The sequence below is a fragment of the Bombus vosnesenskii genome, unplaced genomic scaffold (assembly GCF_011952255.1).
Source record: "Bombus vosnesenskii isolate JDL3184/JDL3185 unplaced genomic scaffold, Bvos_JDL3184-5_v1.1 scf7180000013266, whole genome shotgun sequence".
In the NCBI taxonomy this organism is placed as follows: domain Eukaryota; kingdom Metazoa; phylum Arthropoda; class Insecta; order Hymenoptera; family Apidae; genus Bombus; species Bombus vosnesenskii.
This window is the reverse complement of record NW_022882926.1, coordinates 6,445,965-6,469,861: the sequence shown is the minus strand read 5'-3', so window position 1 is coordinate 6,469,861 and position 23,897 is coordinate 6,445,965. Positions and strand designations below refer to the sequence as shown.

The window sequence follows — 23,897 nt, the reverse complement described above, 5'->3', positions numbered from 1 at the left end:
TTTTAATGATCTTCGTATTTTGATATTTTTATAAGAATTCGTGAAGCTCTTATACTTTTCAATAATTACACGTATCGCACATATAATACTATTTCAAAAGTGTTGCAATTTAAAATGGTTGAATCTCGTGGTTGAAAGATGAAAACCATTCACGAGATTTTCAAAGATTAATAAATATACGAAAATAATATTTGCGAGTCTTTTAATATTTGAAATAATAGCAAGCTATCTTTTAGTGGTTGTTTTTAAAATATAACAAACATGTACTCTTTTAAGAATGTTAAGTTATTTATATTGTTAGACACGCCCTTGGTTTAGCTCAATCCCATTGAAAAAGATTTAAAGGGCTTAAATACCTTAGACGTAGTATTCTATCGTAATCGTTGCACGTTCAGGATGAAAAATTGTAGCACGGGGTCTCGGGATGGGGAACGAACGAAAATTCTCACGGGGTGTAAGGCTGGCTTCAGGGCATTAAAGCAACGAGCGAGAAAAGTCGAGGGTGCAGCCACTGTTGCTTCTTCACGGTGCTGATAAATTTACAGTACCCTGAGCCACTGTTTGATACAGGCAATTTTACGAAGGTAGAAATAGGGCCGAGAAGAGAAATACTTTAAGCCTGGTTCCATTTTGAACGCTTAGATATTGTGTCCAACGACGTCGACCGTCATGTATTAACATTAACCCTTTGCAATCCTACACCGAATTGGATTTCGTGATCTATTTTGTTTGATTTTTTCTTTTTTTTAGTTCCAACACAAACACATTCTTTACGACACCTTAGTATCGAAAGACATTCTTTTGCGTTTGCAATATCATCTTTCTGAATCGAACTTTTCTGAGATCCTTTCTCTTACAATTAGCCAAAGATTAATACTTTAGTTTAGTATATTTATAGATAAACATTTACTTGTATTTTAAAATATGATAGTAGAGTATAATCTTTTTCTTTTGCCTTCTACGTTATTATTTCATATTTCTCGGTCTTCGTATTGCCCATAAAATTATAAGAATCGTCCTTTTTTACTTTATCACAGACATTTCCTCTATCATTTTTCACGTATGCTTCATCTTCCACAGATATATCTGTGCCATAACTTCGCTTTATTTCTTCATTCACCGCGCCATGTGGCGAACAAGAATTATTCTTTCTACGGGGAAAAAAGATTGCTCGGTTAATACTTGATAAGTGTCTAGTGTATATCCATAGCCATCATTGTGAGTGGAACAAAGCAAATCGCGAAACCTCTTCTTGGGGGAGAAAAGTTTAAAACCTCTTCTGACTACGATAGCGTTCATTTTTCTACCTGCGTTGAATGCGCATTTTTTCCCTCGTTTTTAAAATACCTGGTGTATATAGGCTACTCTACGTTCTCTTACTCTTGAAGCCTTCTTTTTTCGACACTCTGTAGATCGGTGACGAAGCGAGAATTAAGAAACGCGAATGTCTGAACATTTTCTGCCGGTACCAGTGAAACTAGTTACAAAATAAATAGAATTTTCAGAAACCAAGACAATACATAGCAATTATTCTTTTTAGTGTTTTGTGTCATAATGTAAAAATTACTTATCGCGATTTATGGACATTTGTATAAATCAATTTGCGCTAACGTTATTTTGATTATAATATCGTGGAAATAGTTATGGACTGTTATAATGTAAGAATAATTATATATTATTGTTAGTTATTAATAGATATTTATATAGATCGTTATTAATTTGTTACAGGCGTTAATTATAAACAGTTATTAATTTATAATATGTTATGCAGTATTAACAACTACCTTTGTAACTATTGTTGCACTAATACTAATATTATAGGAATTTTTCTGTGTTATTGCACATATAGAAATAAAAATAATTACATGTTATTAATTACTAATTTATTTGCATATTTGAACATTGATTATTAGACGAAATTAAATTTGGTTTGCGTGGATGTAGTGATCTAGCGCATGTTGAAGCGTTGACGTAATTTCGAAGTTATGACGATCGAAGAGTAGAAACAAAATGGTTTGAAAGTACAAAGACTGCTAAACGAATTTGTACCTGATTTAATTTACTTTTTAATTAATATTGATTTTATTGAAACAGAACGTTTTATTTTCTTTATAATCAATATTAACGACGAGAGATTAAAGAGGAAATGGATGAAGCATTTACAATTAGTAAATTGTTGAAATTATGAGTTCTTTGCTTTCTTATGACGATCAGTATGAATCTGTCATTTAAAAGCTCACGGTCTTGCTTCGTGCAAGCCTAATCTCTTCGATACTAAATTTAATTGCATTGATTACTCGTCAGACCTACTGACCTAGTCAACAGCGAGATCGAAAAGAGTAGGACTGTCATTTACGACACGCAATTTAACGCTTTAACATAGATTGGAGACAATCCAGATAAATCATCGAACGAATTTACGTAAAATTATGAAAATGTAATAGGACGTAAATCATAAACAAATGGAAGTAAATCAGTATTTTTCTGAAATTATAAAATTCCACCTGATTTCAATTTTTAATGCCTAATGCTACAGTAAACAATCAGTTAGAGAAAAATCAACGAGCAAAAAAATTTATCACTTATATATATACAGGGTGCAACAGAACATATGTGACCCACTTCGAGAGTTGATTGTACACCTAAACACCATAAAAGAGGCTCCTATAAACGTACGTCCCATCTGTCTTCGTTTATGAGACGTAACGAAGTTTCCATTTTGATTTTGTATTATCTAATTACCTTTACAGAAGATGTTCAAAATGACCGCCTTATATTTTAAGGTAAACCTATGAACGTCTTGTCATGAATCCGGTACATTCCCAATGGTTCCAGGTATTTCCCGAATTTGTTGAAAAGCCTGTTCTATTCTGAACCTTAGTATTTCCACATTTTCAACAAATGTTACTCTGTTCAACAAAATTCTCACAAACGAAGATAATTAGAGTATATGTTTCTATGAACTAACTTCCATACTTTTTAAGGTGTACAGTAAGCTGCCGAGGTGGGTCCCACGCGTTCTATTACACCCTATATATTCTCATTACAAATGCAACAAACACCGAAAGCACATAAATAACGCGAGCATAGAACGAAGCATAAATTCATTTTTATTCCTACTGAGACACTTCATTTCCGACATTTACATCATTTATCATTCTACCTGCTCAGTTTCCGTGTCTGTTTTCTTCACCCCCGTTGAGTCACTCTCGATGACTCTTATTCGTCCACGATCGAATTTCTATGCTATAAGCAACCGTGTTTCCTTCTCCGTTTTTTCTTTTCTCATTTGAACCAGCTGAACTCGCGGTCACGGAGAAAACAAGGTAAGAACGGGCTTGTACGAGTGTGCATATATAACGGGCAGGAAAAAGAAGAAACTAGCATAGAGGGGCTGTATAGAAGGCAGGGAGTGAAGAGAGAGAGAGAAAGAGAGATTCGTTATTGATTCGAACTCGACACGGCTTGGGGTACAGTTGTGGCAGACTGTGTATCGACGATGCACAGAATCGGGCACAAACATTGCGAGGAACGTGCCCTCGGTACGAATGATGGATGACCGCGGCTTGTATCGGCAAACAATCTCGGGGGAATGCCGTCATAGCGACCGGAAGCAACAGTATCAGCTGGAACAGCGAAAGAATGAGCCAGGCGCGAGCTCCTGTTCGCTGGTAGTTTTATAATTATTAAATATAACCTTTTGTCAGGTAATGAGAATGTATGAATTTTATTTCTGGATTACGAAATAGAAGGGGAGGTTCTGAGGGTTAAATTTGCTGCGTTTTTCATTTGTCAGATAATGGAAATTAATTTGACGAGATCTTTCGAAGAAAGTAGGAATTCTATTTCTGCATCATGAAATAGCAGAGGTTCTAAGAGCTAATTTCGTTGTGTCGTGTTTTTGGTATGTCACATAGCGAATATTAATTTGACGACTTTTTTTTGGAGAAAGTATGAATTCTATTTTTAGATCGCGTTATACCGGAGATATTTTAAAGGTTAATTAGTTAATTATACACGCGTGTTGAATAGTTTCTGGGGATAGTTTCGTAGGTATCTGGCAATTAAATATTTTAATTCGATGGGTTTGTTTCAGGAGAATTTCAGTTTCATTTATAAATTTATCATTTTATCGTTTGTAACGTCCCTCGAATTATAAAGGAATTGTATGATTACAGGATTAAATTAACTTTTCTACTCCGTCTTTATGAATGATAAGGGAATTGTAAAAAATTTAATTATTTAATAAATACACTCAATTAAACATTATGACGATTAAAATTTGCAGTGTACTTGAACATCTTCGTGGCCTTTTATAATCTTTAGAAACCCTATGACGAGGTTTTTCTATCGTCGTACAATAACAGCTTCTTGCCATCGCGAATTATTAATGAGATAAAGAAAGGAAAGATGTCTACATCCTACATTAAACGAGCCTGAGTTTGTCCTTCGATCCGGTAATTAAACACTAACAAAGAAACTGCGTTATATTCTTCAAAAAGATTAAAATCGACTCTCGTCACTGAGAAACTTCTCCTAAAAGAAACATTATGCTTTCTTATCAAATTTCGTTACGGTTGTAATATTCAAATTTGTTGCTTCTCTAAACATTAGAATTTCAAAATAAATTCTAAACAAATTCTAAGCAAATTTAAAATAGCAAATTTTAAATTTAAAAAATATTTTACAAAATTTATACAATTCAGGTAAATCTCTTTGCTAGTTTTGACGCGAAAAATATTATCTCTTAGTATTTTATAAATTTCTATTATAGTTCTAGCATTTAAAATTCTTTACTTCCTCAGAAATTAAGATTTTTTAATCATCTAATTTAAGTTTCGAAAATAACTGAATAAAATTTGAAGAATATAAATAATATCAAGACTCGACAATATTCGCTATATTTAGCTACTTCTTTCGTGGCTTTCAATGAATATTATTCTTATACGCTTCCATCGAAAGCTTAATGGCGATTACAAAGTACACGTTGGACACTTCTTGGAATATACAGGAATGAAGATTAATGGGTTCTATTTACGTAAGGTTGTTTATAAGTTCTATCTTGGACGGTACCACGATGGCAAGTCGAATTGGGAACGATATCGGCCTGCAACATTGTTTGAAGTTGCGTTGTACTCGAAAATAGGCGGCTTTTGAATTACGAAGTCAATACGATCTATAAGCATGAGGAAATTTCAAAATTATGTCGAATGTTTCAAATAGCCATTGTAAAAAAAGAAATTCAAAGGCTTCGGTATTTTTCTTCACGTCGTACCCTTCGCTATTACCAGAATTTCACCTAAATATCTCGTAAAGTATAAAAGAAACGTTCAACAAAATTTTATACCCTCGTATTTCCAACAATATACGAATTTATGCTATATTTAGGAGACGAGGGAGCCAGCCGGCGATTCAAACCGCGAAAGATTTAAAAATTCCATCCGACCTTTTACAACAGGATATTTCACATTCATTCGCTCACTCAATGTCACAATATAAACTCTGCAATCCGCTGTTTCCAATGTTGCAGGCAAATTTTCGGCTCTCCATTCATCCGAATAATTTCACTGGTGGCTCATTATTCCGCCCTTAGCATACACAAGGTGTACCGCACTTGGCGTCGTGCAATAAATCTCCTTTCTCTTGCCCTTTATTCATTCACGTACGCTGCCTTTCACCCGTCCACGCTCACCCTGTTAAATATTCCCCTCTTTTCTTCCCTTCTATCCGTCTTTGCTCGCACGTTGCAACTCCTTTTTCCTTACATCAACGTGCACAATGTTTCTGTAAAGCGAGCCGAGCGTTCTGCGCCTGGGTGGCACGGTCGCTGTACGATAAAATCTCGACGACTTTTCACGGAGGAAACTGCACCCGCGTTACAGAGGATTTTCATTCAGCCGGAAACAGTATGAACAGAACACGTTCGCGAGACGTTAGGACGATTTTGTTCCCAGGGTATTTTCAGCTAGGATGATATTATAGTAACGTCTGATGGTTTAGGCTGAAATTTACCGATACATATATTTTACCGATTGTTGACTGTAAGTAGAATTTTTATACAAATTCACGTTTTCGTGAGACTAGCTCGACTTGTTAAAAAATTATAATTAGTATTCTGTTGTGGATGTTTCCTATGTTTTTGTATGCTATATATTCTGTTCACTTTGCATTTTTAAATTTCATATAAATGCATAAAATGCCGCAGGACGCTCTAAAAATAGAATATACAATTATTCTAAATTCGTTTAAAACGCCGTTGAATGTTTAAAAATGTTCACTCACGTAGTATATCTTTTGGTTGCTTACAGAAAGCAACAATTTTTTTTATCGCCACAGAAGCCAGAAATTTTTAAATAGCTGACCTTTGACTTCACTTTTCTATTTCTACTCTACTTTTCCAACTATGTAATAATGAAAATCAAACACGAAAAGAACCAAATAGAAATGGAATTACGAGATTCTTCCGCGTGCTTTTGAAACGATCCACCATTTTTATTTGGAATATTAAAATTACACGTTTAATTTTCTCAGAAGAAAATACATTTTTAAAGTATTATACGATTCAATGGATAAAAATTGGCCGAGTAAAATTTGTAGAAAAGTGGATATTCTCTATATAGCTATAGAGTCAAATTACGATCATTAAGGGGGTACAGTTCATCGATCTCGATTAACGAGTGGCTATAGCAACAGAATCAATTCGGTTTGATAGGTCGACGCACACGCGTAACCGCGCTCCAGGAATGCGGTAGATCGTACTGCGGCAGGATTAATTATTTCCGTGATCAGTTTCATACTAATCATTTCCATACCGGCAACGTAAACCAATTGAGCACGCCTCTAAACGATATCGACCGTGTGCAACTTTACGTCTAATGCAGTACAAATTGCTTCACCTTGATAACTATCGTGCGCTGTTCATTAGTTTAGAAACAAAGTATTATTTATTCAATATTACTTTGCGTTAATATTTGAAAATCTATATAACTAGTTTTCCATGATTGATTTTTCTACAGGTCTTTAGCCAAAAGTTTTTGGTGCAGATGCTGAATATATAAATAGTATATATTCTTCATTGTTGTAGCAAAAGTGACGAATATAAATGATCAGGTGCTTCATCTCTTGTATCGAAATGATCAGTTTCATTCATCAGACAATTTTTGTGCTAAAGTGTATAACTTACGTAATATAAGCCATAACGAGTCACGGTAGTATGGAATATTTAAGGAATGAAGCGTTTTAGTTAAGAAGAACGTACGAAAGGAAGTTAGTATAATGCTCTGACACATTTATCAACAAACTAAATAACAAACAAGAATTGAGATTTCTATTCAGTTCGTTTAATAATGATAGCACGAATACGTTGAAAATAAATGTTTTTAATTCGTTTGGCGAACGTGCAGCAGAGAATTAAATTGGCGCGCATTTCGAAATGGAAATAAAGAAGTAGAAAGACATAAAAGTGTAATTTAATTTGAGAGGTTAAAATGGTAACTGGCAATCTTTATTCAGTCTGTCGAACCGTAGAATCTCACATTTCCTTTGGATAACTTTCTTTTTTAACATCGTCTGTTCTCTTAACGTAAATAGTGAATTAAATTGGCGCGCAGTTTGAAAAGAAAATAAAAGAAATGCAAGGTGAGTAAAGTGGAAACCGTAAAGAGGCTAGTCTACTTTGAAAGTTTCATTTAAATGGTATTTTAAATCTTTTTACTTAGTCTCTATGTGTCTATTATCTTTGAAATAACATCTTTTACTATTCTTCGTTTTCGTAGATAAACATTGCATTAAATTGGCGCGTAATTTAAAATCCGTCGTTAAAGCGAAATGGAATAATGCAAAAGAAATGAAACAGAAGTAAGAAACGTGGAAGGTTTCGTTTGAAATGTTTCTTTAAGTTACGACTGAGATATTTTATTCAGTTTATCGAACAATAGAAACTCGTATACCTTTGAAGTAATTTTTCTTAAATATATATCTAGTTCATTGCATATTGACGGAAGTAGAAGATAATTTATTGTATGTAAAACATAGATCTAAACATTGATTAAGAACAGAATAGATGTGACATTCAATGCATTTTCGTTCGGGGGTCATCTGACTCATTTACTATTTCTGTATCACATGCGATCTTATCGATTCAATATAGCGATTTGAATTCGAACTAAAGTCTTGTATGAAGTTACAAATAGAACAGAGAACACTATTCTGTAATCGGAAGCGAAGTATATAACTTTATACTTTCACGTACTTTTGCTTTAGAAACTTACAATACAATTTAATGGTAGCTCGAACAGACAAATTACGCGTAATGGAAAGAGCAAAAGGCCAACGAAAAGAGCAAAAGCGTCGCCAAAAACTTGCTTTTGTGAACGAATACATCGGTCAAATACATCGATCTTCACAAATACTCGGTTGTCCCAAAAGTTTCTTTCATTTTACAAGGAAGTGATAGATGCACAACATTTTTTGTCTAATATTATTTTATTGAATTATGTATAATTCATTTTGTTTTATCTCTATTATTATGGTCATACATAATTCAATAAAATAATGTGAAAAATATCGTGCATCTATTATTTCCTTATAAAACGAAAGAAACTTCTGGGACAACCTAATATATAGAAACTCAAGCTTAAAACTAATGACGCGACTTAAGGTTAAGACCTAAACTCAAGACTTAAGACTAAGGTTTAAAACTAAGACTCGAAACAAAAGATAAGTTCCTCGTTGTCCCTTGACGTCCAACAATGGGGCCTAAAATGAACTTAGTCTTACAACTAAAACCAACTTAAAGGTATAAAGGTAAGCTAAAGATAGACACTAGATAGATACTAACCTAAGGTACATTAAATCGTAGACTTACTGGCTACGTTTTCACGACTTCCGATCTAAAATCTACATATTTCGATGTCCGTAGCTTGTTTCCGCATCCACCAGTGTCAATAAAATATTCAACATTTGTATAACAGAAAGAAATGTTCAAAATGTGTTCTGTAAATCTTCGTTGCAAGGCCGGATGAAAAAAAAAAAAAATTGAAAAATATGACTTTTACATTTTTTTTCTCTATTTCGACCTGTTGCAATTTTTTCAAACATTTGTTTTATATGTAATTTAGTCAAATAATCTGTCTGACTTCTCAAAAAGAAAAAGAAGACCCAAGACAATTTGGTCTAATTTTAGGAAAGTTATTCGGTTTCAAAGGGTGTTGCAACAGTTTTGGAAGTCGCTGTATTTATCTGAAGATTAATTAAAACTAAACACACGCATCCCACGACGCTCGTTATCTCTCGGCACCCAGCACGTTACTGACAATTTACTAAGTATATTGTAATAATAGTAACAATTTACTAAGTAACAATTTACTTAAGACACACGCGATGTTGGCTGTCTAAACCGAGGGTTAAAACTAATACTTAAATCTAAAACTTGAAAGTGAGCATACACCACGCGCCATCAATCTCCCAGAACGGTTACATGGATCTTTACAAAATTAAAAGCAAGTGTACACTACGCAACATATATCACCATTTATCACCTGCACAATGCTTAAATGGATCATCAGAAATTTAAAAGAAAAATACTATGCAACATCCATCCCCCCATCGTCCCATAGAACGACTCCATAGATCTTTACAAAATTAAAAGTAAGTGTATTTATCTATTTTATAATTAATTAAAACTAAGATGCACACATCTTACGACGTTATTGCGACAGCTTATGGCGTTTCTCGACGAGTTGCCAGTCCAATTTAAATCAGCAAAAGACTCCTAAAAGAATTTTGCAATTTTGGAGTGTAGGTTGAAACTCTGTTAGAGTAGTTCTCAGCTCGACATCGTTTCTCACGATTAATTAGATAATGTCGAAACAGCGTAAATGTTAAACGACGTAAAGATCGATCTATGGAAAACTGGATGCCAATTACCAGATTTCACTACGAGAGGTGGTTGATCCTTAATCGGTGTAGCACGGTGGTAGAGCTTAGCAACTTAAACACTCTAATCTGTAGTCGTGGGACAAGAAACGAGAACTGGCATCAACGAATTCTCACCTATGTATAGCCAATCCTCACTCGTGCATCCATGCCAGTGAAGTGTTTATGCTTGGCTGAATTGTACACACGACTTCTATCGACGATTTCCTCTGTTCTGACGCTTTGTTTTAAAAGAAACAGCTTGCAAGTTCAGTTTGTCATGCGCAGAAAATAGCTTATAGAGGTTTATTGTTAAGATGCGATTGTATATTAGACGCAATAGATTTTTGCGCGCAGGTATCTATTTGAAGATGTTCGGGAGTATTGTTCATCGTTCGGATTATTTGAAACGCCATACTCAGGCTATGTGATTTTATTTACAGATGGTTCGATGAATGATCGTAGTTGATCTATTAGAAATAATCAATCGCATCGGAATCCCTTCCAAGTGTTGTTTATTCAACGATGAACAATATATCAGAGTATATTAAATTTTGTATCATCTAATAGCACCTTCTTACAGAAATTTGATAATATGGCAGTGAAAGTTGTACATTTTATTCAAGATTTGGGTGTTCAAAGGACTTGAACTTTAAGGTAAAGGATTTCAGAGCTTCCTGGTTGTAAGATTAAAAATTGCAAATCTCTCGAATGTCGAAGCGTCATATTTCGAAATCTTGAGATTCTTAAATTCGAGATTCGATGCTTTCAAAATCTAACATTTGGAATTTTGAAGCTCTCGAATTCTATGATTTAAAGCTTCGTAGCTCTGGAATTGTTAAGGCTATCGTAGCTACAAAAGATATTTCACACTATTGTATTTATTGCAACATTTGTATATCGATTAATTAGATTCAAGCAGTTGTACTGGATTTCGTATCATTTATTGATACTTTTATGCGAGCAGAAAAATTTGATGCCATAGAAATGGAAATGTTTATTAAGATAAACGCTTCATTGGAAGACAAAGGTTTTTAATATTCTATATTTCATCAACAGCAAAATACGCATTTATGTGCGTATTATGTACGTATTATATTATTCTGCAAACTTGTTCAGAGACTTGGATCAGAAAGGGTGGCCGGATGTGAAACAAGGTTCACGAGGGTGATTTATCGGAAAAACGATATTCGTCGAAGGAACAGTGTCGCTTCTGGAAGGATTAAGGGCAGACGATTCATGGTTTGATATCACTATAAGCGGCACATTATGTTGCCATATTGAATTATGGACGTTGATGGATCATCCTGTCAGACTATTGAGCCACGTTGTCTCTGGAAAGTATAATTCGTGTTTTGCTACTTATACTGGTAAGAGAAATGGCATTTCATTTTCTCGAAACTCAATGTATTAAGAATGGAACTTTACGATTCGAAAAATATTGTTGTCAAGAAAATTTATGGAGTTTGCATAGTGTGATTTATTACGAGCGTCACGAATACATCCTGGAATTTCTGTGGAATAATTTGTTTTGTTTTTATGTCACTTTCTCGTGACAATGTTATTTTCTTTCTGACGACGCAGTACATAATTTTGCTGGAGTACGTAATTTTCTGTTTCGTTTTTTTTTTTTTTTTTTTTTTTGTTATAGACAGAGTGGGTTTTCAGATAATTTTTGAATGGAAGCACTTTAAATTGGAAAAGTTCTCTAATATCAGGTGTGCTCTGGCAAATCGATATCGCAAACGTTTGCACAAACCTTTTACATCGGATTTCATTTGAAAGAATTTTCAATTAAAATGGATTACACTGATGAAGGAAGATTTGGAATGGAAATCAAAATTCGCACACGTGATTAGATATTATAGAAATTTGTAGACGTTCTTTCCCTAATTTTTCTACGTCTTATTACATTAATGATATTAAGTTGTCCGAAATGTTTCTTTCGTTTTATAAGGAAATAATAGACGCACAATGTTTTTTGTTTTATGTTAGTTTATTGAATTATGCACGAACATAATAATGGAAATAGAACGAAACGGATCACACCTAATTCAATAAAATAATATAAAACAGAAATTGTTGTTCACCTATTATTACCTTATGAAACGAAAGAAACTTTTCGGACAACCTAATACAAAAAAATATACATATTACTGTACAATGATTAATCTCAATATAGTAATTTTTAAATTATATTAATTCATTTTAATAACTTTAAGACATCTTAATATCTTTTTGTAGAAATTATGTATCGAAATTATTATTAATTATTGAAAGTTTATTAAAAGATTTAAAAGGGTAAAAATACAGGATTCTGCATCGAAAAAGAAAAATTTCCAGTAAACATAAAAATTGGTCTTCCATACTACCCTATCTTTTACTCGTCAATGACTTTTATCCTCTGTGACCACAGTTATTAAAATGTTCAGTTTCTTCAAAATTGTCCTTGACGATAACCTGTGACATTTTTGCAAGTTCAAGGTTGACACAAGCAGTGTTGACAGTGTCCATCATGAATCAGTGGAGGAAATAATTTATCACTTGAGTAGCCTCCAGCGCTTTCCCGTGATGGGATTGAGACGTAGAAAAATGTGTACATTCGGGAAGCATTTCTATCTTGGGAGCAGATTCCAGAGGGAATTCTAGCATCAAGAGAAACCTAACGTCTTCTAAGGAACAAGAAGCTAGAGTAATAAAAAGCAACGATATTTGGGTACTAGAGAAGGAATTCTAGTAATGAAAAAAAGCAGCGCAATGGCACTGTGCAAGGAATTCTACTAATAAAAAACAGCAGCGAAATGGCACTGTACAAGGAATTCTGTCAATAGAGAGAATGACGAGAAAAATAAAAGGGAAAAACAAAAGGAGCGATAGAAAAATGTGTAATGGTATTAGGAAAGGAACTCTAGCAGCAAAAAGAGTAACAAAAAAATTGAAAAGTCAACTTGCAGTATCAATAGAATACCAAACAATAGATACCATAAGAAAGAATGCTATACCATTAGAATAAAAAGAAAAAGCACGAGAGAATAGAAAAAGAAGAAAAAAACATTGCAGTGGTATGAAGAGAAGAATTCTAGCAAAAAAAAAAAAAAAGAGTGAGTTATTTCTGAAGAGGAATTCTAAGCTACGTGGGAATTCACAACAGCATTATATAACAGTATTTTATTAAATATTATTTATTAAATGCATACATAAGTGTCGGAAAATTATGTTTTCAACTTCGAAATTTCGTTACTCATACCTTTTATTCTTTCTCTGGAACATTTGGTCATAGGTTGCTTAGTACAATTCTCAGGTTTTTTTACGATAAGCATAATCAAAACGCGTAACGTATCAGCGTGTCAAATTCATAGTCAATAATCAATGGTTATATTTGGATTAGGTTAGAGCGTTGACTAGTTAACGTATGAATGATTACACATGTCTCGTGCCGTCTGTTCGCGATGATATCTCGCTTGAAGCACGACGAATGCATAATTGAATTGCCATAGAAGTGTTGGCTAGTTTGGGGTACAAGTTCTGGTTATATAGAGTGGCCCATTTAACTTGACCATTCCAAATGTTTCCATTGTCGTTCGTGACGGGACGAAATTTCTCAGCGGGCAACTGTTTCAAGGTAAACGGTCTCGTGATCGGTGAAATTTTTACTTGCTGGTAGTAGCATTGTTGATTTCAAGGCTATTCGGCTTCTTTGCAGACAAAATTCCTTGTTTTTTAAACGAAAGTCATATCATTACTGGACTGCGGATTTTTATGTATTTACGGCAGATTTGAAGCTGCAAAAATACACAGAATATATATGGCAGAGTATACAAAATACTTAAAGTATAATATTTCGTATAATACTTAATAAGTAAAACAATTTTTCTGTACAGTTATTCTATATTTATTTCACATGTAGAATATATAGTTATTTTATTTTAATTAATATTTTACAGGAATTACAGAATATTTATTTAGTCGTAGTATTCTTTATCTTTTCCTACATTTTTTATACGAAGAATATCTAACTTTTTATATCAATAATTAGACAAAAATATTGATAAGAACATGAAACCGATTGTATCGATTTAGATAATGAGATCGATAGAAAAAGTCGATGAAACTTTCGTTCAAACTGTTCGCCAGGGATGGCTTCCGTCTTGATCATCAATTTTGCTGGGAGCAGAAGAAAGGCGAGGTTTAATCATCGAACGCATTGTTACCTCTCGAAAAACATTGGGATTGGTTTAAATCAATCACGTCGTTGGAGCTCGTTGAATTCTCATCGATGTCAGCGTAACGTAATTGGGTTTCCACAGTGATATTCCACAGCAAAATGTACAATTATTGATTTATTCTTTGAAACTTGCACGAGTTATATTTACGCTGTCATAAAATTCACGTGCAATTGCAATTATGGAAATTGCTAACAGAGAAAACAAAATCGGCATATCGAACATTGGTATATGGTATAATCCCGTTCGATTTATTGTAATTTTCAGTCGATCTAAATAGTTAATTTATTCATTGGAGAAATTTAGTGTTTATTTCTCGGAATTTTTTATATTTCAAGCATCGTTGAGAAAATCAAACAGAATTCTAAGAAATAATTTAAAAGTTCTTCAAAATATATTCCTTTATTTATTTTTAACGCCTCTATTATATTACGCGTTATTCGTTTTGCATTATCCAAACGTTTGAGCGTTTGTCTCAATAAAAATACAAATTCTTTGTATAAATCTAAAAAAAGAAATTAAGGGTGAACATTTGCTTGCAGTATACCAACGCTGTTCAACATTTTCGATTCCTGCATCGTGCAACACAGCAAGAATCAACGTGCATGTCGAAAATATTCAGATATAACAGATGTTTCGATCGTTTCGTAAACTTGCTGACACGTGTTGTAGTCTTGACAGGGTATGTTTGGCGGCGATCTTAAAATTCTAACGTGATCCTCCTGCTACCATCGGTGGAACCACGTTGTGTTCTGTCAGCGGGCTCACTCGTCGTTTCTGTATGCTACACTGTTGAAAGCACCCTCCGTGGCCGAGGAAACCTGTCTCGCAATATTCTTGCCATTTATAATTTACGAGTCGCGGCCGAAGAAGCATAGGGTAGCGTATCACTTTTTCCTCTTCTCCTTCCTGTACGCCGCATTGCGAGCACTATTCTTAGGTCACAGGGAAGGTTCTCACAGTAACAAATGTCAGGCCTCTCTCGGCACTTGCGATACGAAATTGAAATATCGTGGTACCGATCTTTTTTATTTTCGTCGACACTAATTACTACGATGTGATAATCTTGGTAGTTGGAAATGCTACTGAGTGCTGAGTCTCTGGTGAGATATTTTGTGGTTTGATTCGATCTTAGAGGAGATTCTTGGGACGAAAGTAATATTTGTTAAGAAATAAAAATAAAGGATACATATGTTTTCGGCTGTATCTGTTCAGTAAACTCACTTATCTATTAATGGGGAAATATTGATTAGACAAGAATGTTTAATTACTGTTATACGATAATTTTGGTATTTGGAAGTATTTTCTAGCGTATTTTACACGCGACTCGATATTAGAAAAGATTTTAAAGACAAGATGTTTGACGACTATTTGGCATAATATTGTGAAACGTGCTTATTTTAAAATTCAAAAAGACACCTCCAACAATGCTTCTCAAAGCTACAAGAATTCTCTCAATAATATCTTGCAAATCCTATAAGAATTTTATCAAGAATTTACACAATATTGAAACATAGATTCCCCTCTAATACTTTTCAAACCGGAGTTATTTCATTTTCAGTACACTCACGATAGCAAGATAAATTCTTTGACAATTTTTTATCAAAGGCAAAAGAGATTCCCTTGGGTGAAACAAACCTTCAGGAACAGGCGCTTTGTTAAAGCAACAGGGTACGGCTGGAGAACACAATGGCAAGGTTAAACATAATTTTCCTTGGCAATCTGAAATTGACAAGAGAGATTCAACGATATAACAGGTGTACACGGGAAACATCCCAAAGCGAGTGTGGCAGGCATGAAATCCGAAACACAGCGCGAATCGTGTCACGGATCGGCGCTCCTTTGATCCACGAAAATTCAGGCCATGGGTTAGCGTGATCGTGACACACCGTGTCGTTAGCAGAGCCAGTGAAATTCGCTTTGCCGGAAATTAGGTAACGCAACCGCCATCCGGCCCACTAAATACCCTTTACCAGGGCGAAGCTTCTATCCCTTGCGAGAGAATACTCTCGACCCGTTTATCGATGGATCGATGAACGTGGATAATGACGTTTCGTTGGATTTTCCTCAAATGGGATCATTATTCTTGTTTAATGAGCTCGTTTCCATCCTACGGCATCAACGTGAGCTTATGAGAACGAACAGTACGTACAGAAGAAACTTGGATTGGAAAAAAGGATTCAAAGAATAGGAAAATCTGGAGAAGCTTCGTAACGTGTCGTTCTTGAACGTGAATATATATCTTTGAATCTTTTTTTTTTTTTTGCAACTATTTCGACTGTTGAGGCGCGTGCAATTTTTATAAATTCGTTACACGTCAAACCATCGTTACGACGATTGTGAGCTTTCGTGTATCGTAGAGTAAATAGTATCGATGAGCATCTGAAAACATGAAACGTCGATCAACGTCTATCATCTTACTATTTGTGTAACTATAATAGTGTTCCAAAATGTAGGTTAAAAAATTCATTACGAGATCATTACAAGGTTTAAGACTCGCCATCTAGTTCGTTCGGAACCATAGATAATACAAGATTCGTATATTGAATATTATAATAAGAGTCTCATTAATCGTCCGCGATAAGATTAAATATTTTTCTACTTTTGTTTGCGTCCATCACGTTTAATTTCTTGATATAATTTCTATTATATTCGCTATTATTTAATAAGAAAGTTATTTATCCATTGCAAAAAACGGTTAAAATCCTGGCAATCGGAGCGGGGAATTAGTTGGAACGAGAATCTGTTGAAAATATTTCCGAAGTAGAGGAAATCGTTAACGGAGGCACACCTGCGTGAACAGAGCGCCATACTAGCTGGACTAGTTCCAAAAAACTTACGGCTCGTATACTGTCGGGGATCACCTGACGGTCTGTCTTGTCATGTTGATTTTCGCTTTTGAACTTCAGATTTCGTGACAGATTGCGACCGACCGCGTGACAGACGAGACACAGTGGAATCACTGTTATCGGAATCCTTCACTGTTCAAACATTCTGTTATCTAAACGTTTTTTTCCCTCTTTCCTTTTCTTTACAACGTCGTCCTTCGTTTTATCCATCTGTTTCAAGCGGAAAGGTGATCTACGCAGGAATGGTGTTATCTTTCGTTTTGTAACACTAATTAATTTTAGACCTAGAAAGAATAGGGACTTGGGAATTGAATGGGACATTTGATTTATTCTTCGTAGTTTAGAATTATAATTTCGATTTGAAAGATCGAACGTGTAAACCCTTATACGTATTTTATAAAATACGTAGTTATGATTTAGTCCTATTGTATTAAGATTTCTGCCCCTTAGAACATGATATGTGTAATGTAGAAAATTATAGTTTACGTTAAATTTCATATAAGATTGTAATTGCATTGAATTTTGAGGAATTATGTCGATATTAGGTGATTTTAATTACACTTGTGAAATATAATAATAAATTCTCACTTTTTATCTGTTATAATCGTTAATGAGGTTTCTGCGTGCTTTGAATAATATTTCCTCGTGAAGTGTACAATTCTTCACGTTCTAATTGGCTTTTAATCGGAACGCGTTTTAACGAACGATGATCACAATCAATTTGCGTCGCAGCTGCAGAGAAATGGTATGTAAATGCGGCAGGTTTAACCGTGACCATCTCAATTAGTCCGGTTAATAGAATCTAATGGCTCTGGGAATGTATTAGCGAATCGGTTCGATGAAATTCCGTTTAGTAGAAAACCGGACGCTGAGCGTAATATTAAGCGCTTCTGATGCGACATATGGTTCCTTTGCATTCCTCGAAAGCATCGCAATAACTTCGTTTGATAAAATCTTCGATATTCCGATAAACCATTATGCGTTTTATTGGATTTTGTCTTATCGTCCTGTGGAATTTATTTCCTTCATTATTATTTATCAAATTACAGTTAGGTTGTAACCTGTACGAATCGTACAAATATATTATTTTATAATTAAGTTATTATAAATTGTATATGTCTTTTATAGTATTATTTTATAATATTACTTTTTAAAGTTAATAACATTATGAGTCAGCAAGCCATAAAATTATAGAGATTTACGTTTAAGCAGAAAGATTATTATTCTTCCTATTATATTTTTCATATTGTTTAACGTAGCTTGCTTTATTTATTTTCACGTATTAAGACAATTATAGTAATTACAAGCATCGAACAGTAGTAGGTAACATCTGATTTTCTTCAGATAACAATATAAATTTTTCAACTGAAGGAGATCAGTTAATTCTCGTCACTTTGGCGCTCAAACTCTTCTAGACATTGTAATTTCTTTTTTCCCTTAAAGAATCCCTTATTTTTGTACATGTTCTTTCATTTCTATTAAAAATGATTTGATAGTTGATCAAGAAATGTTTGAAAGATACAAGGTAAACCTTAAAAGAATTAAAAAGAAATGACAAAGCTCGTGCTTTTAATATAAAAGTATAATATGGGAGCATTTTTTGACAGCTTGAAATTGATCGAGCAATTCAGACGATTTCTCTCATTAAACCTTGAACTGCTCTGTTCCAGTGATGGCCGACTGGTAGAGGGAGATCAGATATTGGCGATAGATGGACAACCACTAGACTCGAACATCTCTCATGAACAGGCAATCTCGATTCTTCAGAAGGCACGTGGTCTGGTTGAGTTGGTCGTAGCAAGAAGCACCCAAGGTAATTTGAGTTCGATTTTTTATTCCGTACGGTGCGTCAGTCTCATCCCTCAATCCAATTTTTTCATCGTTAAATCTACGGTATGTCTGGCCCACTTTTCCCCGGAACAGTGCAAGTTTCATCTGAGGAAAAATTGCTATCGAGTTTTATCAACTAATTTCCATTCTTGAAAGAAAGAATTTTTAAGTTTTTTCTTTAAAGTATATAATAAGATTTTATCATGCAGATTTATAATTTTCATAAAAAGTTTTTGTACGAAGCATTGTGATTAAAACTACGTAAAATTTGATCGTATGATTTTGTAATTTTCACAGACAAATAATTTTTCCACCATCAGTAAAACATTGAAATCCAGAAATAAAATGTTGTCATGCAAATTTCTTCTTTTTTTTTTCTTTCAAGTAGAAGATAATAATTTTCTATCTGGAATTGTAGATACGTTGAAAAACAATATTTACGTCGTGCGTATTTTAATTTTTCGGGAAATCAAACAATTTGAATTTACATAGAAGCTTTGAATTAAACTTTGAATTCAAGAAAATATTCACGGTAATGCGTTTTAACATCTACCGTCTCTTACCTCAAATATTAATTTTCTGCTAATTAAGAGATTTCACCCACTAATTATACGCACGTCTGAAAACATTCGTACAACAATCGTTAGAAATGTCTCGTGGTGTGGAACCGAGAAGCATCTGTTGTTCGCTTCGTTGTTTTATTGACTGACTGTGAAATTGTTGGGCAAATGACGCAAACAACGGTCTGGTAATTGAATTAGCCGCTTAATTTCGAATATGATACTCGGTGACCAAAGTATCAAGCCAGTATGTACTACGGAGTTTGTAGAAGTTTCGAATAACTCCGTGATGCAGAAATGTCATATGCACCGGGCACTAAACTAGATTAACTGTGATGCGCAGGCAGCCAGATTGCAAAATTCGGGTAAACAACAAAATGGAACAGAACAGAAAGTGGGCCAAATTCCATCAGAGGATTTGCAATTAAAGTTTCCATTTTTGATACAATTAAACGTATTCTATGTTTTGAACAGTTTTCTCTCTTCTAACGATTTTATCGTGAAATATGTGATTTTAAGACCGAGCCATGCAAATGTTGTACACAATTTTTACGTGTTAATTTCACTTTTGGTAGGAAGAAGGAATTTCACTGTTTTAAGAAAAACATTAGCATGAACGTGAATTATGTGAAAAACTAAGTTTGTTGGTAACGATTCTGTCCTATTTTCTTCGAACATAAAAAAATTGCTGATAACAATTTGTTGAAGTTGAAAGTGACACAAAAAATACAGCAAGGTTAAAAATCCCATCGTCCGAAATTTTGTATATCTAAGCTAAACCAAAGGTTTATCGATAGTGATCACTAAACTGTGAATTTTTATGCATGTAGGATAAATTTGAAGATAAAAATGCGCACAATGTATATAGCATATAAAAATATATAAAATATCTAAAATGGAATATCGATATGCCCTATAGAACAGAATGTAGTATGCAAAGACGTATAAAATATCCGGAATGGAGTATCGGTAATTTTATATACATTTGTATTTTTCTTTCTACCGAGTTACTTTTTCCAATTACCCAAGCTACGTTTTCCAAGTGGCAAGATATTTATTTATAATCTTTGTAGAGGTATTAATTATGAATATTTTAAATAACCGAAGAAAGACTTAAAACGAAATTGAAAATTAACGTCAATAAACTTTGCAGATGTATTTAGTGGTAATCAAATAAATTGCTGCAGAGATACACAAAATCAAAGGGGAAATAAACCGACGAAACTGATCGATTAATTTTGTAGAATGTCTGATAGCAAAGAGAATCTCGTAATTTCTAGTTGCGCAGGTTGTCAGTGTGCGTTTAATTAATTAGGCTGTTTTATGCCATTTGTTTGCCTTGCTTTCCAGTTTTAGTTTATCCGGCGCTGTTTGAAATTTTCATTCGTTCGAGCATACAGAATTTTACGAAGAAACATGGCCAACTTCTCGACAACTTTGTCCTTTGTTCTTGTAGCTTTTAAAACTTCTTGCAGCATTCTAGTTTCGCGTCTTACAATCAGACTAGGGGAATAAATGAAAGTTGGAGAAAAAGCCAATTTCCGTTATTGTTAACTGATTCTCGATAAAAATAAAGCCTGAACCGAAGTTTAAAAGGAGTATCAGGAAGAAACGAACGTTCGTTTGTTTCCTGATCGTGCTTCGATTTGGCCCAACTCGTTTCTGGTTAAGATTCTTTAATCTTATTTCTTTGGATATCTTTCTTCTCATCTTCTTTTGTTCAAGCTTCCTTTATTTTGCTTATTTTAATAAAAACTCTAAATCAAGATCTTTCCCAGTTTTAGTATACTTTATTAATATTAAGATATAATTAATCTGTATCATTATTTTTTATTTAAAAAAAATGTTACCTTTAATCTGTGAACAAATTTCTAGAATCGTAGAATTCTTTTTTAAGTTTCCATGAAAGATTTATCAATAAGCTTTGATAAAGATATGGTACAACTTATTTGTATAAATAAAATTGAAACGGCACGTAAAGAGATGGGGCTTTCTTATAATTAGAATCTTAGAATTAGAATTTATAAGTTAAATCTTGTTTCCCGGTTAATAGATTAAAATAAATTCTTCTTTGGTATTCTCTGGCTTTAATTTATTTTTTAATTAATTATTCCACAATGAAATTGACAATTAAAGTTCCCTTTGCATATAGATAGATTAATTTAGGAATAAAAAAAAAAACGAATAAAAATTTCATTTTCTAGCAGAAATTGAAGAAGTTTCTTCGAATATTTGTACTGTGCGAGAGATAGTTTCGATGGCGATTCTAATTTCAATTTCTGTTATTCTTTTGACGTACGAAGGTTGACGTACGTTACGATTTTTCTCTTAATTAGTTATTTAAAGTTTTCAGGCTGAGAAGTTGTGAAATCGTTGCAAAGAAAATTTCCTAGTTCGTTTATTCTCTTTTCTTCGTGGAAAAGCTTCAGATCGAAGTTATATCTCCTTTCTTATCACTTATAACAATCTCTCGGGTAATTTTTCGCTGGAAAAGTTAGCTTGCGGGAAAAAATTACAAAACTCTTCAAACTTTCTCACTTTTTCTCACATCATCCTACGTAACACCTATTACCTGTTGCCTAAGGATTCTCCCAACCTTTATATTACAAAGTCTTATGCTACGAATACATCTTATCGTCTTGTCGACAGAAACTCCACATTTTTTTACTGCGAAATATCCTACCTTAACTAAAAAAGAAAATTAAATTCAGCAATTTCTTTCAAATTACATTGCATTGCATTTTCACTATACACAATAATAATTTCTTTCGTACATTCTATTCTTCATTTCCCAAGATTTATATTGCTATTTTTAACAACTATATTAATTACTTTACAGAAATATAAAACATACAGTAGACTATATCCAAGACTATTCTATTTGTCTCAAATTAAACCTATACCACTTACTTATGCTATAAACGAAAATAAAAAAGAAAAAGTGAGAGACAAATAATATCTGATATTCCATAACGATAATCATTCTTCAAAAATTACTGTCGCCGCTCGTTTGCTTCGTTTTCTCAACTGCGAAACCTTCCAAAATTTGATTTTTCTATTGTATTAAGGAAAAAGAAGAAGTTGTTAAAATTAAATCTGCTTTCGAAAAACAAATTTCGAAGCAATGAATCGTTTCTCTTGGTTGTATGAAAAAGACGTTGGGAGCTCTTTGCCAACGGATGAGTTGTCCGGAGCCTCGAGTTCGACAGCGGCCGCGGGAGCAGGTGTGTCCATCATCGGCGGCGTTGTCAGCGGGACAACGAACCAGGTCAGCTCCGACAAGGATCAATCGGTGTCCACGTCGTCCGTCGTTACACCAGCGCCGACCCCCAAGTCCAGCCAGCCGGCGAGCACCGCCTCGGCGGCAACGCCGACATCGACACCGCCGACCTCAACCCCGGTACCTGGAGGCCTCGTTGTCGAAAGGAGCCCCTCCGCCGTCAGCGACGCCTCCAAGAGTGGCTCTGACATGGTGGTAAGTCTCTTCCTTTCGTTCTTTTCTCATTTTACTTTTATTTATCTCGTTTACACTTTATAGCAGCCTATAGTACATACAGGCTGTTTCATAACTCGTGAAACCTATTTCAGGAGTGGACAGAGAACACAAAAGCAATGAGAAAAATTCGTACGAATATACGTTCCATTTGACGTTGTGGTTCAAAGTTATAGCTATTTTTGTGTTGCAATAATCCGCGATGGCTGAGTTTCGTAGAAGGTGGTCGAAATGATACCATCGGATTGCACGTAGGAATGAGCCAGATTTTGTGAGAAAGAAACGAGCAGCGAACATTTCGAAATAATATAATAACAAAAAAGAATATTTGAACACAAGTCTGTTCTTCTTACACGCATATCGGAGACTGTTTTCCGTTTTTTTTTTTTTTTTTTTTTTTTTCATTTGCATCGCGACATCGGCATCTGAAAAATGCTTTACACCTTTGCCGCGGTTATATTCCATTACTATATATATGCAAGCTTGCAGTCGTCGCGTCAGAGAATTTCGCAATCTTTCAAAAATTCCAGGTGTACATCGAGTAATAAAGACCGATGGGTAGCCTCTGTGAAGGTAGACAGGTGTGGATTATTAAAATACGAAAGTGACCATAACTCTGAAAGTGGACCCCGCATGTTATGAAACACTGTGTATATATTTACGTATTTTTCAACTTTACAGCTTGGAAGAGAACTGGGCTGATATATTTCTCGTTGTTTGTCGTACAGCTCTTAAAGCATAACACATATTCTCTCTTATATTTAAAAGTAACAATTGAACATATATTTACGTAATGTTTATTATAACTACAAGGTGCAATCAAATAGAAATTGGACTGAATTTATAAAAATTTTATTAAAAAATCAACCTAAATTTTACTTCTGTACCCCTCAAAATAATCTCTTGCTGTAGCGATATGGCTGATCGGATCGATTCTGTCATGCTCCAAATGATTATGGAAAATCACTTATTTCAACCGTATTAAACGCCTGCTGCGATTCAACTTGTATCTTTTTCACACTGTCGA

At 34.1% G+C, this 23,897-nt stretch overlaps 1 protein-coding gene across 1 annotated transcript in view; it reads left to right on the top strand.

The window, feature by feature from the left end:
* LOC117230307 overlaps positions 1-23,897 on the top strand; it is a 165,614-nt gene that overhangs the window by 43,272 nt on the left and 98,445 nt on the right. Inside the window, exons 6-7 of the mRNA XM_033487606.1 lie at positions 18,658-18,800; positions 22,533-22,852. Coding sequence (XP_033343497.1) covers positions 18,658-18,800; positions 22,533-22,852 — 463 coding nt within the window. The remainder of the gene's footprint in view (positions 1-18,657; positions 18,801-22,532; positions 22,853-23,897) is intronic.